Source organism: Rhipicephalus sanguineus, chromosome 10, assembly GCF_013339695.2.
Source record: "Rhipicephalus sanguineus isolate Rsan-2018 chromosome 10, BIME_Rsan_1.4, whole genome shotgun sequence".
Classification (NCBI taxonomy): domain Eukaryota; kingdom Metazoa; phylum Arthropoda; class Arachnida; order Ixodida; family Ixodidae; genus Rhipicephalus; species Rhipicephalus sanguineus.
This window is the reverse complement of record NC_051185.1, coordinates 30,485,053-30,500,924: the sequence shown is the minus strand read 5'-3', so window position 1 is coordinate 30,500,924 and position 15,872 is coordinate 30,485,053. Positions and strand designations below refer to the sequence as shown.

At 44.9% G+C, this 15,872-nt stretch overlaps 1 protein-coding gene across 1 annotated transcript in view; it reads right to left on the bottom strand.

The window, feature by feature from the left end:
• The window catches only part of LOC119407327 (uncharacterized), a 132,740-nt gene that overhangs the window by 45,138 nt on the left and 71,730 nt on the right, over nucleotides 1-15,872 (bottom strand). The window contains exons 4-6 of the mRNA XM_037674242.2: nucleotides 3,729-3,868; nucleotides 2,530-2,689; nucleotides 625-725 (exon numbers count right to left, since the gene is read on the bottom strand). Coding sequence (XP_037530170.1) covers nucleotides 625-725; nucleotides 2,530-2,689; nucleotides 3,729-3,868 — 401 coding nt within the window. The remainder of the gene's footprint in view (nucleotides 1-624; nucleotides 726-2,529; nucleotides 2,690-3,728; nucleotides 3,869-15,872) is intronic.

Below are 15,872 nucleotides of genomic sequence, written 5' to 3'. Positions count from 1 at the left end.
GCACCATCAGATGGGCCTCTTCTCACATGGTAGTACGATGTCTTGAACTTTCGGTCACTTGAATAGATATTTTTTTCTTACTGCCACTTTACACACACACACACACACACACACAAAGTTAACCTCCCTGCCTTTCCTACATTCCTTCTCTCTCTCTCTCTTTACTGAAGGTAACACCATGAAACAGACACGAGGACCAAGAATAAAAGACAGGACAACGCTCACCCCACCTCTTCTTTTTCGTCATGTTAGTTTTGCGATATTGCCTCTAGTAAGAATTACCAACTAGCTAAATCAACCACTTCGAACAAATGTCCTTCAAACAAGTGTGTCATCACCACAATGAATATGAACGAAGGACTAAGAAGGAACTTAAAACAAAAAAAAGCAGTAATACGTTCATAAAACAAGGAAGGAAACTATTTCCTTCTCCTCGTTGTTGCCAGTCCTAAACATCTGCTTCCCTTTACTTATTTCAAGTGAACCATTATGCGCGGACACGACTGTGGAATCAAGACGGAAGGAGTGGCGTTTGCATGTGAAGGCAATCATTCTGTGCAGCACAGAGGAGAGGGATAAATAAAGAAGTTTCCACGAGTAAGAACAGCAGTAAAAGAAACTTGCCTTGTCTTCTAAGAGGAAACAGTGCATGGCTTGGGTGACGTCAGCTGCGTGCACGGAGTTGTGATACGGGTTGTTGCTATGGTAACCGGCGTCAATCAGGCCTTTTCGTTGCACCGGGAAGAAAGATTAAAAGAAAGAAGAAGAAGAAGAAATAAGCACACGAACAAACGAACAGAGAGATGAAGAATTTCATCTTCTCGGCTTCGCGATACAATCAAAGCCGAATGACGCGACACACACAAAAATACAGAGATTTTAAAAGAAAAGAATGGGAACGCGAACTTAGCTTCCGAAAAGTTTCAACGTTATCACTGCGCAAACTCGCAAGCGTGGAGATATGAACGCCCCACGCGTCTCGCGAGAGATTGGAGGACCAAGAGTTAACCTTGACGTGACTCCTCCCTCCTCCATTTTTTTTCTTTTTTGCTTTTACAAGACTTTGAACAATGTCCGTGGCCTTACGCTTTTGTCACTACACGAACATGCACATTTTAAGAAGTCTGAAAACAATAAAAATGCTGGCTGTCGCTGTCGGACACGCGAAGGCCTCGCCGAAAGTTTCGGTAATATTAGGAAACACCCAAAGGGCAAAGAACAATGCTAATCTCGCTTGCTCAGTTTTACGCTTGCATCCGGGCTTCTTTGAGAGCGCCGAAACAGACAACGTCGAAGAGACAGCCCATAACTTTGTTAAGGAGCAAAGCCTTCAAGATAGGCTGAAAGAAGAACCGTCCGAATTGCGAATTTAGTTTCGAGTGAAATCAGAAAGTTGTTGCTCCTACTTCGCGAAGCGAACTCGAAAGAAAGGGCACATTCTGAACTGAGTGCACTGAGAAAGTGACTTGGGCCGCTCACATTCCATAGAAAGTTTCCACATTTTCAGAATTTTAGCGAAGAGTGAATTCGGAAGCGTTGCTTCACGTTCGCGCCGGCGTGGGTAAAGGCGTTCTTCAATACTGAAGTTCTCGGGCCTTCCGGCTACGAGATCAAAAATGTATTCAGTGTAAAAGACGATACGCATGCAAACACAAGAGAAAAGTCCGGACAACGCCCGTCGCAGCCCTGCCTTCTTACTTGCGTCCGGTGTCTTCACGCCTACCATCTGCTATCACGAAACCCTACCAACTAGTTTACCCTTCTGTCATTCTCAAAAAGTTTAGAACTCATATGATAGTGAACATCGAAATCAAGAAATCGAGTTCGTTTTGCCCAGTTATACCGAAGCTAGCGAATTCGGAACAAAGATCATGTTGAATTTCACAAGCGTTCGACATTACGCATAAATTTTACAATATAAACGCGATACTGCAATCATCGCGTACTGAAATCAGAAGCGTTGTTGGCCTGCTCAAAGTGAGTTGCTTCCGAATTCTAATATTTCCAGACAGCTGGTTCAAAAAAGTTGGTTTAATGTTCACCGACTCTAAACGCTTTTTGCTCAATTACAATGCGCTTTGAATTGGCTCAGCAAAGAATTACGAAGCATATTGTCGTGAATAATTCAGGACAACAATTGATATTAAAAATTCGGCTCGCCGGCCCAGCGATTGTAAAAGCTACTGAATTCTGAATCAAGTGGGGAAGGACACGTGTCCGCATTCCCATATAAGATACTTCAGCAGCTTTTCAACCCTGAAATTCGGACGAGTCGTTACGGTGGCGCCCCATCTTCTAGTTTTGAAATGGCGAACGGTGTTTGTTTTTGTTTTGGTTTTTTTGTTTTTTTTGTTTTTTTTCACGAGGTTTTCGTGACGTTCACCCTCGCATTTAAAGGGTAATTTTTAAACGGAAGCTCTTCCACGTCTAAGCTATTTGAAACTAAGCTTTAGATACGGTCTAAAATGTTCTTGCAATCGGCCTTCAAGGGCCTCGATTCCTATTAACGCCGTTGAGCGAAGTACTCACTGAAGCAGTGCCAGACGCGCACGGCGTCTAGGTTGAAGGTGCTGAGGAAGCCGTACTCGTGGAACAGGTGCACACACAGGAGTGGCATGGAGCGGCCACCCGAACACGCGTCCAGGGCAAAGGTGTTGAACGCCCACTGGTCCACGCGCGCCAGAAGACGCTGCGCGAGGAGAGGGAAGATGAGCTGTTCAATCACCCTATTTCAGTAGTAGTAGTAGTAGTAGTAGTAGTAGTAGTAGTAGTACAGTAGTAGTAGTAGTAGTAGTAGTAGTAGTAGTAGTAGTAGTAGTAGTAGTAGTAGTAGTAGTAGTAGTAGTAGTAGTAAATGAAGAAGGAGCAGGCAATGTTTTGGTAAGCATAAATTAGTTAAATGTGAAATACAGTATAATTACTTAATTGTAATGAGTAGATTAATGCCCAAACTACAATAAGTAAAATTCGTAATAAAATGAAAGAGTATAGCGTGAAACAAAATGTGAATAGCTTGATTGAGGTGTAGTTGTGTTAAGGTGCCTTACATAAGGCACTTACACTTAAAACACAATCACCTGCAGGAAGGAGTAGTAGTAGTAGTAGTAGTAGTAGTAGTAGTAGTAGTAGTAGTAGTAGTAGTAGTAGTAGTAATAGTAGTAGTAGTAGTAGTAGTAGTAGTAGTAGTAGTAGTAGTAGGAGGAGGAGGAGGAGGAGGAGGAGGAGGAGGAGTAGTAGTAGACAGAAGAGAATACGCATGAGGAAAGAGCGGGCCAGTACTACATTCAGGTTGGCCGAAGCTGCACTGTAAACCGCAGTGTTCACAAAAGAGAGGCAGCGACGAAAATGTCGAAGAACCAACATTACAGAGTAGAAAATGCATCGCAACTAGCGGCATCTGATCAAGGCAGAGTTAAGCACGACTTGTCTGCCGAATGCAAGCGTCAGGCGATGACTATGTACGCAACAGCAGTGGACAGTAAATGCAGTGAGAGGTTATAGAGTAGTAGTAGAAAGATATATGCTCTTATTGAACATAAATAACAAAAGTATACACAAGCACATAAAACTACATATACATAAGGACCACGAAAGTACACGCATGTACAGAAATCTCCATACGAGCGACGATTACGGCATTCCAACGAAATTGCATATACGTACAGGAACAACGTGAGGAGACAACAAGTGCGTACGTTCATAAACTAGTGGACAAATGAAAAGCGTACCTCGGATACACCGTGGTAGGAGTCATCCAGAACATTCATCAAGTGACTCCACGGCTGAAGGACAGGCTGTCGTTCGCGTCTCCGGTACAGCGTCAGAAATGGCGTCGTGGTCAGGGGGCGGTCAATGCCAATGTCCAGCGCTACATGCGGAGATAGAGGAAAGATAGATATACATTAACGTGACAAAAGAGGGGAGTCAGCTACAGTGCTACATAAAAATAACTGCAGAACAATAACTCTCAACCGGCAGCACTGTGGCGTACTCTGCGATCCATAACAAAGTAAGCTCTGCCACAGCAAGACCACGTGCGTGGCGAAGCACGCTTTACAGGCAGACAACTGCGAACGAAGTCGCAACGCTTGGAGGCAACCTAAATCCTTGACTTAGGTGTCTGGTAGAGGCGCTAGCACTTCCGCGTTCGTGTGCCCTGACGTATTCCATGGATTATTTGTGTTTCGTCACGCTCCGAAGCGGATCTCTGAGACCATGTAGAAGCGCTTGGCTGAGATGTGCTCTGCTAGGTGGCGAAACGATTCCAGCCGATCAGAGGAAGACCGTCTGCTTTTTCACTGAACCTATTCAATTGAATTACATTAATCCCTGACAGTAAATTGGCCCTTAAATAATCTAATGCATCGATATCACATCAAATATAACTTTGATCTCAAATCAGAACCATCGATCTCTACCACTTTAATTTTTTAGAAGACTTTTTCTCAATATTTGGAAAACCGGAAGTAAACGCTTGACCGGAAGTGTTTGGTAGTAGAACGAGGGTCACTCCTTGCTCGTACCACTATAAAAAGTAGAGGAGTCACCTAAGGTACTAGGGAGCGATAACGGTCCAGTGACACTGCTGGTAACGGTCCAGTGACACTGCAATCGAAAACAAAAGCAGCTCTGCCGCAACAACACCTGACAAGTGGCGGAGCACGCTTTACAGGCAAATAACCACGAGCGGTGAGACAACATTCCAGTTAAGCAATAACGCGGAAGAGAGTAGACTAGAAATAACTTAAACTTAAGATAAATGACAAACAGCAAAGTTTAAGTTGTTTCGTTAGAGCGAGTTGGCCCATGATCGAAACAATCCATGCCTACAGTTAAGGTAAACAAGCAAATATAATTTATATTCACTTTTTCACTCTATACTATTAACCAAGTCAAATGTAGTACAGTCGCTAGAGAAGGGCAATACCGCATCTTTTTATTTCTATTTCAGTCAAATACCGAACATTACCAAACGAAAGACCTTAAAAGGTACGCAGGGCGGTGAGCACAAAAGCCCACTGAAATTATTAACATATTCTTTCCCGGAAGTTCGACAACAAGAAGATGGAATAAGAGGAGTGTTAGAAACTATAAGTCAACATGTCTTTTTGAATAATTGGAAGATGAAAAAGAAGTGTTGGAAACTTATAACGACTAAAAGCAGAGCTATAAAGTAGGTATTCGTCGTCGCAGAGTACAGCAAGGCGCGGGACAGAGGCACAAGAGAAGAGTATGAGGCAACGCAAACGCCGTTGGAGACATTAGTGAAGCAGGTGCGAGGGAAAGGGGACACTCACTCTCCGAAAGTTGTTAATTTCGCGTTTACACGGCACCTGCCTGTGACTGCGAAGTGCCAGCACTTGGTTGGGAGAGGAAAGTGGTGAGGCAAGGGCAACCGGAAGAAAAGAAAGCACCAAAAGACTCGTCAGAGTCGCGACAAGCGCACTCTTGTTGAAGACGTGATAGTTATGCACTACTTCTAACGTAACAAGGCCAGACTAAGAGTGTAACAAGCTGCAGGACTGCCAGGACAGCGGGTAGCACATATTCAAGCATTCTTAGGAGCAAAAGCGCACAAATAAAAAAGACACCCCCCGCCCCCCGTCACCTGTGCGGACGAACTTCGCAAACTAAACTTTCCTAACGCGACAGTCAGCGGCTACCGTCACGTTCGTTCTCTCAATCTCGACAAACAGGCTTCTATTATTCTTAGCTTCTCTTTTCTTTCTTTTTTAGGCGTTGTTAAGGGAGCGGCAGGCACCGTTCTGGGCTAGCATACCGCTCGCGCATAGTGTGTTGCCCCGGGACGCGTAGTCTGTCGGTAAGTGCTCCTACGCGCCGTACTCGCATTCTTCTGGGCCACTAATTGAAGCTTCGAAGGGTGAAAAGAGAGAGACACGAAAATCAGCGGACAATCGCCTCGGTGCACGTAGAAAAAAAAAGGAAAGTGAAAGGGAAGTGGGATGAAAAAATAAACAGCGAGCCGCGGTAAACGTTTTCCCGCGGCGCGCGGGGCACGCGCCCGGCGTCGCGCCTCGTAGGCGTCGTTAAGCGCGCGGTGTGCGATGCGCGGATACCCGTGGCGACGAAGGCACGCGTTTTTCGTGAGCGCAACGCAACACCGCCGCTAATGGCGTCGATCTCTCGGGCGGCACTGTGTCTGCGATCACCCCCCCCCCTTTCCTCCTTCTCCTCCTCCTCCTTCTCTCCCCTTTTCATCGGGCATTGTCAAGGCAGGACCATGTCCACTAGAGAGGTGGATACTGCGAGTATATAGAAAAAGAAAAAAAGTGTCAAAGTTTCCTAAACGTAACTGTCGAAGTGAGCCAAGAGCTTACTGGAGCGAGGGATAGGTAGAATAGTAAGAGTGTATTGTTATTTTTTTATTTATTTAAAAGTACTGCTAATCTCGTAAGAGTTAATAATAATTCTGTGGGTTTTAAGTCCCAAACTCTCATATGAGTTCAGAGGAGGAAAAAGGAGGTTTACAGCAAGTACAACAACAACAAGGACAAAAAGAGGTGAATTACCAATGTCCACGAAGTTACGTAAAATGCCGGCTTAAACAACGATACACGGTATTAACAAGATAACAGCGGGTGTACAACAATGCGTAATAGACAAAGAACTGTAAAGACAAGTTAAATACAGTTAAGTATTGCATTTTTTTTTATTACAGCGAATAGCCGACCGTAGCCAATGGCAAGCCAGTGCTGCTATCGTGCGAGTAAGTACAGTGATACTCACATATTCCGTGAAATCTTTGGGAAAATACTTAATTTCCTAGTGCATATTTCGTCCTGGTTATAGGTTAGTGTAAGTGTGTGTAAGTTCTACTTTATGCAGCTAGTACGTTCCTTTCTGTATGCATGCAGGAAATATCTCTTGACGATGACTCATCGAATGTTTCTGACACTCCATTTCTCCAGCCCATAAATAATTTGAATTTCAAAAAAAAATCAAGTGCTGAGGAGGCGTTACGGGCAGGACCGTCTATGCAGCACATCTTTCTACGAAAACGACAGTCGTATTTATATTTAAGCAATTAGGAGATAACTTACAAGTGCCCAGTGTCTGTTGTGTGAATTTCTCGGTGAACTGTTCTGTTACGTAAGTACATTTTGGGTGTGTGAACGTCTACATTCCAGAGCTCCCCTGTTACGTGATTTATAGCTTAGTACTAAGTATGTAAATGTGCATTAGTAGAAAAATTGTCCGAGAGGCTCGTTCTCTGTATTATACACAACTAATCACCCTTTCCGCCGGTGAGATCCGAACCCGCAACCTCAGAATTCGACGGAAAGGGTACTTTTTCGTCCACTTCCCTTTATTTCACTTTAAGTGAGAATCATTTCAATACAGGTAAGAAACCACAAATAAAGTCCCCTATGGCTTCCTTGGCTTAATATTCTGTCGGTTTCATTAGTTGTGTATAAATGTGCATTCGTGTGTTTACTTGCCTACGTTTGTTATTGCTAAATATTTTACGATGGCGACATATAGCATATGAGGAGTAGCCTTCGCCACATATAGGCACCAACCTCTCCTTAAATAAATTCATTAAAGAAGCCATCGTGGGGTCGCAGTCGAAAGGTCAAAGATGGTTATGCTCGGTGTACCTGCTCAGGTATGGTGCTGCGGGTGCTTGGTTTGAGCTGGGAGGCGTGGTGCTGCTGTGGCATGGAGCACAGACACTTGCATAAACACGAGATACGAACCCCAATAAGGCCTTTGAAAAGAGGAAACGAAAAATAAATGGTCGAAAAACATGCGATTAAGAAGGACAAATAGGAAAAGTAAAGACGACAGACCGATAGAACATTGATAAAGCCGACGGCTCGAAATAACCCGTCGCACGACATTTCGCAGTTCCCACACTAAGATGGCCCCTGTCGCAACCCAAGGTCATCAAGTACTCTCATCATCAAAATAATCTATCCCTAAATAAACACGATAGGCGACTAATATTTGCGCTCGGAGACAAAAGTTTAGTCACGATCACAGTCGTGTTCTCACGAACGAAGATATCGAAATCGCCGTCGAGCATGCGGGCTTACGTAGGGGTACATTACGCTCGGGTTTTTGAGGGAACAGGCGGAGAAATTTAATAGTGCGGTCGCGACGCTTTGAATAAACACACGTGCCGAGTTTCATTTCAGATTCGTGACCTCAGACACACAGCAAACGCAAGAAGCAGCGGTGCGTAACAAAACGTGGAGAGAAACGCCGTCCCTGTCGAAAATGAAATGAAACGTCGCTATACTCGCAAGGCGAAATTAAGGCGATTGCGTAGTTGGACCAGTACTGAACGTCTCATCGTAATGTTTGTACGGTAAATATAAGATCATGAAACCAAAACACAGAGAGATCAAGAAAGAGATATCAGAATGTACGGTGCCATATGTATCAATTATAAGAAAAATGAAGGCAGAAGGGAAACAAAGTTGGCATTGTCCAAACGTACGCTGCGGAGGGAACATACAACCAAGACGAATGTGCTGTCCCACGTTGGTATCAATGAACAGTTTGATGCGCTAAAGCTAGTTCGATATAACGGGTGATTCGATTTCCACACGCACCCGCCACGGTGGTCTAGTGGTTATGGCGCTCGACTGCTCTCGCGAAGGTCGCGGGATCGAATCCCGGCCGCGGCGGCCGCATTTCGCTGGAGGCGAAAGGCTAGAGACCCGTGTACTTAGATTTAGATGTATGTTAAAGAACACCAGATGGTGAAAGTTTCCGGAGCCCTCCACTACGGCGTCCCTCATAATCATATCGCGGTTTTGGGACGTAAAACCCCGACAATTATTATTATATTTTAGTTAAATTACAACCAAAGGGAACGAAAATCACATAGAAAGTCAGGCCTATCGGGAAGTAAGTACGCTGGAAAGATCCAACCTAAGTGAATGCGCAGTCCGACGCTGACATTAACGAACAGTTTCACGTGCCAAGGATAGTTCGATATAACGGGTGATTCGATTTGCTCACGCACGCCCCAACTCAAACATGCCTTTATTACTTTTGAAGCTTTACTGACCCCAAGGAATCGTTTCATTCAACGAACAGAAGCAATTAAGAAACAGAACTACCGTGCGCGCGGTAGGTTTGCGCATGTGCAGCCCTCGCGGATTGAAACGTGACATTAATTTTGTTAGTATGAGCAATTGCTCATGATAACCACGTCATGTCGCTACGAATCCGGCCGCTAAAGCTAATGTTTGTCCTGATTCGAGTGCGCGAGTGAAAAATGCGCCACTACGACACGAAATGTGGACGCTGGAAACGAGAGTAGGTGCAGTACTTAGCCCTAATATTTCGCGCTTCAGTCCCCGAGTGCTTTACTTTTGTCAATATTAAAGAATGGAATGGATGCTGTGATAGTTAGTATAATTTAACAACGTGTGAGTTCGAGCTAGTTAGTACTCCGTACCTGAACACCGTTGAGCACAAGAAGTTTGGACGAGTAAACGAAAAGATACAGGAAGCTCCAATCCGTGTCTTTTCGCCCAAGCCTTTAGCGCTTGACTGTGGCCGAGTTGATATAGATTCATGGTGGCTAACATCGCTACTAACACGGACGAAAAAAAGAAGGTCGCGTGTCGTGAGAATCCTTCTTCGTTAGCGTTAGTAGCGCTGTTAGACATCATGAATTGTGATGTTTCTTGATGCGGGCTGTATGCAGTGAAAGTTGACGGGTGCCTCTTATGAACTGTGTCCTCTTTGCTACATTTTACACGGATGCGAATTTGCGGGGGAGGCAGGGGGGGGGGGGTCCTGGCCAAGATGTCGAGCGCGTTGTCGTCACATCTTGAGCCACAGGGCATGAGCTACGCGAGAGGTACGGCTTGACTGTGGTACACGATGACATAATAATAATAATATTAGTTGTTGGGGTTTTACGTTCCAAAACCAAGATATGATTATGAGGGACGCCATGGCGGAGGGCTCCGGAAACTTGGACTACCTGGTGTTCTTTAACGTGCACCTAAATCTGAGCACACGCGCCTCTAGCATTTCACCTCCACCGACATGCGGCCGCCGCGGCCGAGATTCGATCCCGCGACCTTCGGGTCAGCAGTAGAGCACCAAAACCACTAGAGCACCGCGGCGGGTAAGGCATATGATCACGATGACGGTGGTGGTGGTGGTGATGATACAGAGGTGATTATGTAGAAAACGTGCAAGAAACCGGATAGTATCATGTTTTAATACAAATCTGGCACAATTCCCGAATTTCTCGCGCAATAATTCAAAAAAAGAAACATTCAAATCAGCAGTAAAAATAAATTTCATAAGAGCTTTACTGGCGACACGCCCGCAGTTCCATGGCGCAGGCGAAATGTCTCCGGAGTTCAAGGTATTGAAATGACCATGTCGGTACCATGAGTTGTTTTACACAGACGTCGGGTAAATGCCCATGTGTTCGCTATAGCGAATTATTCGATTTATCCGGGTTCGTTGTGTTCGGGTTTCACTGTACTCCCGTAAGAAATGTCTACGTAATTAAGAAACTTCCAGGATTTTCACGCTTGTGAAGCCCGTCGTTTCGCAAAAAGAACGTAGTTTTGTACTCCGTGCCACTTAATGCACCCCAACTTTATTAGCTTACTCGGACCGGATTATAACAAATTATTCTGTGTTGAGCATGCACGTATATTAAATGCAACGTGCAGCGGACACACACCCTCGACGCTGAAGCGACTACGATAAGTCCAATAGCTAAATCCATTTTTCAGTCAGTTCTCGAGTACTAACTCGTCCGGGAAATACATTTACAGCGTTTAAACTTAATCACAGCGAACGCTTTCCTGCTAAGGTTGAAGGACGTGACAGGCAAAGATACTGTCCGAAATAACGCTCGAATAATGCAGAACTCACTTTTGCAAGAATGACTGCTTAAAACCATTTCCTTGGAACCTTTCGGGTAATGAACTTTCCAAAGCGGCTTATACTACCTTTTTTTTTTACCTTGAAACTTGAAGAGGCACTATGTTTACTCAAGCCCGTCGTAATCCTGTTTGTAGTCAAGTTGAGTGTGTCTACCTTGTCCTACTCTAAAGTGATGCACTTTTTACCTTCTGTATTTAAAAAAAAAGGTACGCGTAGTGGGCACTGGCCGCTACATCGATGAAATAGAAGTTACGCCTTCGATCGCTTTCAACACTCACATACATTTTTTTAATGTGTGATGAAAATGGCGCCAACTGCAGCTTTTCACAGAAAGTACGAACTAATGTAAGCCAAAGACATGAACAATAAAATTACAAGATGTCGCACCCAAACTATAGTTCGTCTTGTATCAGACAGCCAACTATTAAGTCTTCATGAAATGGCATAAAGAAAAGAAAGTGCGCAAGCATGGAATGTCATATGTATTATCGGAATCCGCATCCTATCAGAAACACATTTATTTGTACCGTTCAAATCTAATTCTCGGGTTGTGCGTGTCAATACCGCGATGCGGTTATAAGCCACACCGGAGTGTTGGACTGCGCACTATTTTCGACGACCAATAGTCTTTATTGTACACCTTAACTGACGAACACAGGCGCTTAGACGTATATCGCCATAATCAATTTTTCTGTAAATTCCTATAAACTAATATCGACAATCTATACAATGTGTCCGTCGCTTACGGTCGCGTAAACCGAAGTGCACTTTCATTACTCCAGAAAGACGTGGCGACCGCTAATTAACTACCGAACGTTACCTGTTATTGTATTGTTAAATACGGTATTGTTACCGTATTGTTAAACACAGATACCAGCACTTATCTCCCAGCAAATATCTTCCTGCAGTCGCGTTCTTCTTTAAAGACCGTGAAGACGTAGTGCGCTTTGCCTAAAGCTCGTTTTCTCTGCCGCTCGGTGGAACCCACTCCGCGCCTGTTTGCGGAGACAAGCCTGTCATACTGAGCATCGCACCTCGAAGTTCGCAACGGCGACTGATTAGAGATTCAAGCGGCGCGCGCTGACGAGATTACCAATTAAACGGAAACGCATACGTATAAGAAAGAAGAATCGCGTCTAACCTTGTACATAGTCACGTGGTTGCGACTGTGAAGAACGCACCAGTCAAATAGGCAAACACTACGGTAAAAAGTCACATGTAAAAAGTCGCCTAACACGACTCTAAGGCAAAAGATGCGTCTTCTTTTTTTTCTTATCAGTTGATGTATTGATCCTCCCTCGCCCCCCTTCGAAAGCTTCTGGCACGTAACGTGGTCTTGCCTGCCTCCCTCAATCGGAGGCATTGTTAAGCTTTCCGCACCTCTACGAATTTTTGCGTGGCCTCCGTGATCTGCCCGCCCACCTTTGACAAAGCGACGATGCCATGTGATGACGTCATCACGTGACGTCACGTTGTGTTACGTCACAAATTTTGGCGATCCCTGTCGCCATCACGTGGCGATGATTTTAAATGCGAAGCATTTCTTAGCGAACCTCAAGCACTTTGGCCGTTTCTATCTACGTATCTATCTATCTATCTATCTATCTATCTATCTATCTATCTAGCCGCCTACGTCTGGGCGCTCTCCTGGCCGTCTCCATAACTTGTAATATACCAAAATTGGCATAGCAGTGGATTAGCGTATGACGCACACGATTCACTGGTCATGACATGAATAACGCAAAACACCTGTCGCGTACGTCATCAAACCCTTTCTCTCAGTCACGTGTGGCACATACCCGCATATCAGAGTTAATGTTATGCGGGTATGTGCCACAGGTGATACAAAGTCTCAACCAACACAGTGAACGCAAACACACACAGTGACACGCAAGGAAAGTGATAATAATAACAATTGTTGGGGTTTTATGTCCCAAATCACGATATGATTATGAGAGACGCCGTTGCGAAGGGCTCCGGAATTTTGACCATCTGGTATTCTTTAACGTGCACCGAGATGGCACAGTACACGGGCATCTAGCATATTTTCGAGTTGGCACAGTACACGGGCAGCTAGCATATTTTATTTATCGAAATGCAACCGCCGCGGCCGGGATCGAACTTGCGACCTTCGGGTCATCAGCCGAGCACCGTAACCGCTACACCACCGCGGCCGATGCAAGGAAAGTGAGGGAGCTGAAGACAGAACATCCCTGGAAGAGAATCAACTACCCTCCACTCGTCCACGTTGTCCGCAACGTGGAATACGTGGATTACAAAAAGCAGGGGTGAATGCTTCCCTAAAATAAATCTGCCGAGAGAACCAGGCCTCTCATCATTACCGGGGACTTCAACATTGACATATCAAAACTCAACAACGCCTGGCCCTTATAGTGTGTGAAAGACGGCTTGGATGTGGACAGGGCATCAAAAGACCTCGCTGCCACGTCCAGGACAAGAGGAATCACAGATCATTTCATCGTAAGAGGCATTCAGGATTTCCACCAGCTGTACTATACCTCGCACTTGACTACACTTAGACCCGTCATAGCCGCGATCACGAACGGATCGGATAACAAGTCCAGTCCAGCTGCTGGTGCTCACTGATCACGGTGATGATGATCTTGTTCAAGAGCTGTCAAGAACCTCTCCTACACATACACACAGGTTCGTGAAGCGTGCGTGCGTTCTCCGTCATAAAGGACAAGTATAAGCATAGCAACTGTAACGCAATTGTAACAACTGCAACTGTGACTTAACGTATTACGTGCAGTGCGCCTGCACATGCCACTCGGCTGCGTACCATATATCTAAGGAAACTTTCCTTAATGAAACTTAGTTGCGAGTAACGCCTGTCCTGTACATCTGTGCTTCTGCTTTGTGCTGTTCGGATTCGCGCTATCCAGTATTGACGAATATAAGCACTACATATCAGCTTACCGCGTCTGGTGTTGGTAACACCCAAGTTGCTGTTGGCATCCTTACGCAACTCTAAACAACTGGTTATATAATACATATGCGACTCTTCAACTTATGAGTGTGCGTATACCACTTCCACATTTCTCTAGCGTCATTCCGTAAAGTTTCGCTCAATGCGAAAAATTACGCCACAGTCACCATCCCACGCATGCTTCGCATAACACCGATTCCCACGGTACGTGGGATCTGCCGAATTTTTAGTACATCGCCTGCCAAGAAAAACAAAAATGGCTTTCGCCTTCGTTTCGCCTTGCGTGAATGCTTGAAGGACCGTGAAAATTTTTGTACGTCTAATGCTTTCCTCTTTTTTTGCATCACTCGTGTTCACGCCGACGGTCAATTTTCGCGTTTAATAATGCAGCTAAGGCTTTCGCCTTAATAAATAGACACATAGGCGCCAGGTTATGCGACGGCTTGAATCTCCACTGCCGGCGCCACCTTGCTTGCATGTCGCGAAAACAAAGCAGCGTCCGCAGTTGAACAAAGCTTGGATCCAAGCGCTATCATCTCTCCAGCAGCCCTACGCAACGCACCTACGTTTCTCGAAGTTTCGACTACAGCGCCATATCTGTCAGAACAGTCGCTCCCCATTAGAATCAGTGGCGCGAAAAATAGCAGACGACAGCCGAACGAAGCAGACGAGAAGAAGACGAGGGTGGGTTCACGTCTGCAGACACGGGCGGGTGCAAAGTTAACGAGACACGGGAAAACTGGACTGACATATTTGTAACACGTATGCTCGACAGGAGGAAATTTGAATAAATCCATAGCCGGAAAACAGGTTGTCTTAAAAAGAAAGAAATAAAGTCCAGGAATGAGGTCTCAGCGAGGCATTCTATCAACAATTGAACACTGGAATACTTTACCAGGAGGTGTTCGTGAATTGCCGTATCGTGAGGTTTCTTTTTCTTTCTTTTTTTTGTCGGCGCTTGATGTTATGTATGATCCCCACATCCCAACTCGTGCAATAGCCCCAACGGGTTTGCAGTATGTAAAAATAAACAAATAAATAAATAAATAAACAAGCGAAGTGCGCAGACAGGGAGAGCGGGAAATTCAATCGGCACCGAAACGTGCACGGAACATGCGAACTAACATATAACGTGCACGAACACATAAGCCTAGGGGAAAGGAGGGGGGGGGGGCTGTTTAAATAAATCCTTAGCTAGTAAAAGAGCTTGGAATTCAGAAAACAATACAAACGAAACAAAAGTAATGTAATACGAATTTAAGGCGTTCGGCCGCCGTCTGAGAATGTATGGCGGAAAACTTAAGACGCGAATGCTCACAACCGTTAAGGTGTATGGTTCCTTCTTGCGCATAAACAACCATCTATCGCAAACAAAGTGAAACGAATAAATGCGGGCAACGCAGTACATTTGAACAGTGATTCGTGAACAATACACAAAGAAAGAAGCCGGGCGAAGCCACCCGTTGTCGTGTTTGCGCAGGCATTTTTTGTTGTTTTTGTTGTTGTTGCTGCTGCTGCTGTTGCTGCTGCTGTTGTTGTTGTTGCTGCTGTTGTTGTTGTTGTTCATAAACCTCACGCTCTATGAAGAGTATAAGAAAAAGAAACACGATACAGGACCCTGACAACGCTGTTGGTTGCCAAGGGAGTTTTCGGAAACGAAACCTGCGAATTCGGTGATTTGAGCTCGATTGAGACACGCTCTCTTTTTGCGTAAACCTCTTATCTCAAAAGGCTAAAAAATAAAGTAAATTAAAGAACAAATGCTGTCAAACAAGACTAACGCGCCGATACGGCAACCAACAACAAACGAGGCGCGAGCGAATTTAGTTATATGCTTGTGTTTGAGCGAGAGCGGCGTAGGTTTCCCTGATTCGAGGTATGTTTATGTCTCTTTTCTTTTTTTCGTTGAAAAAAACTTTGTATTAGATTACCGTTGCATACTTTATTTTTTCGTAGGCTCCTCCCACCCTCCAAACAAACATGCTTCAAGAAAGTTTGCCTGTCACTTCTTGCTGGATTGAAGTAAACA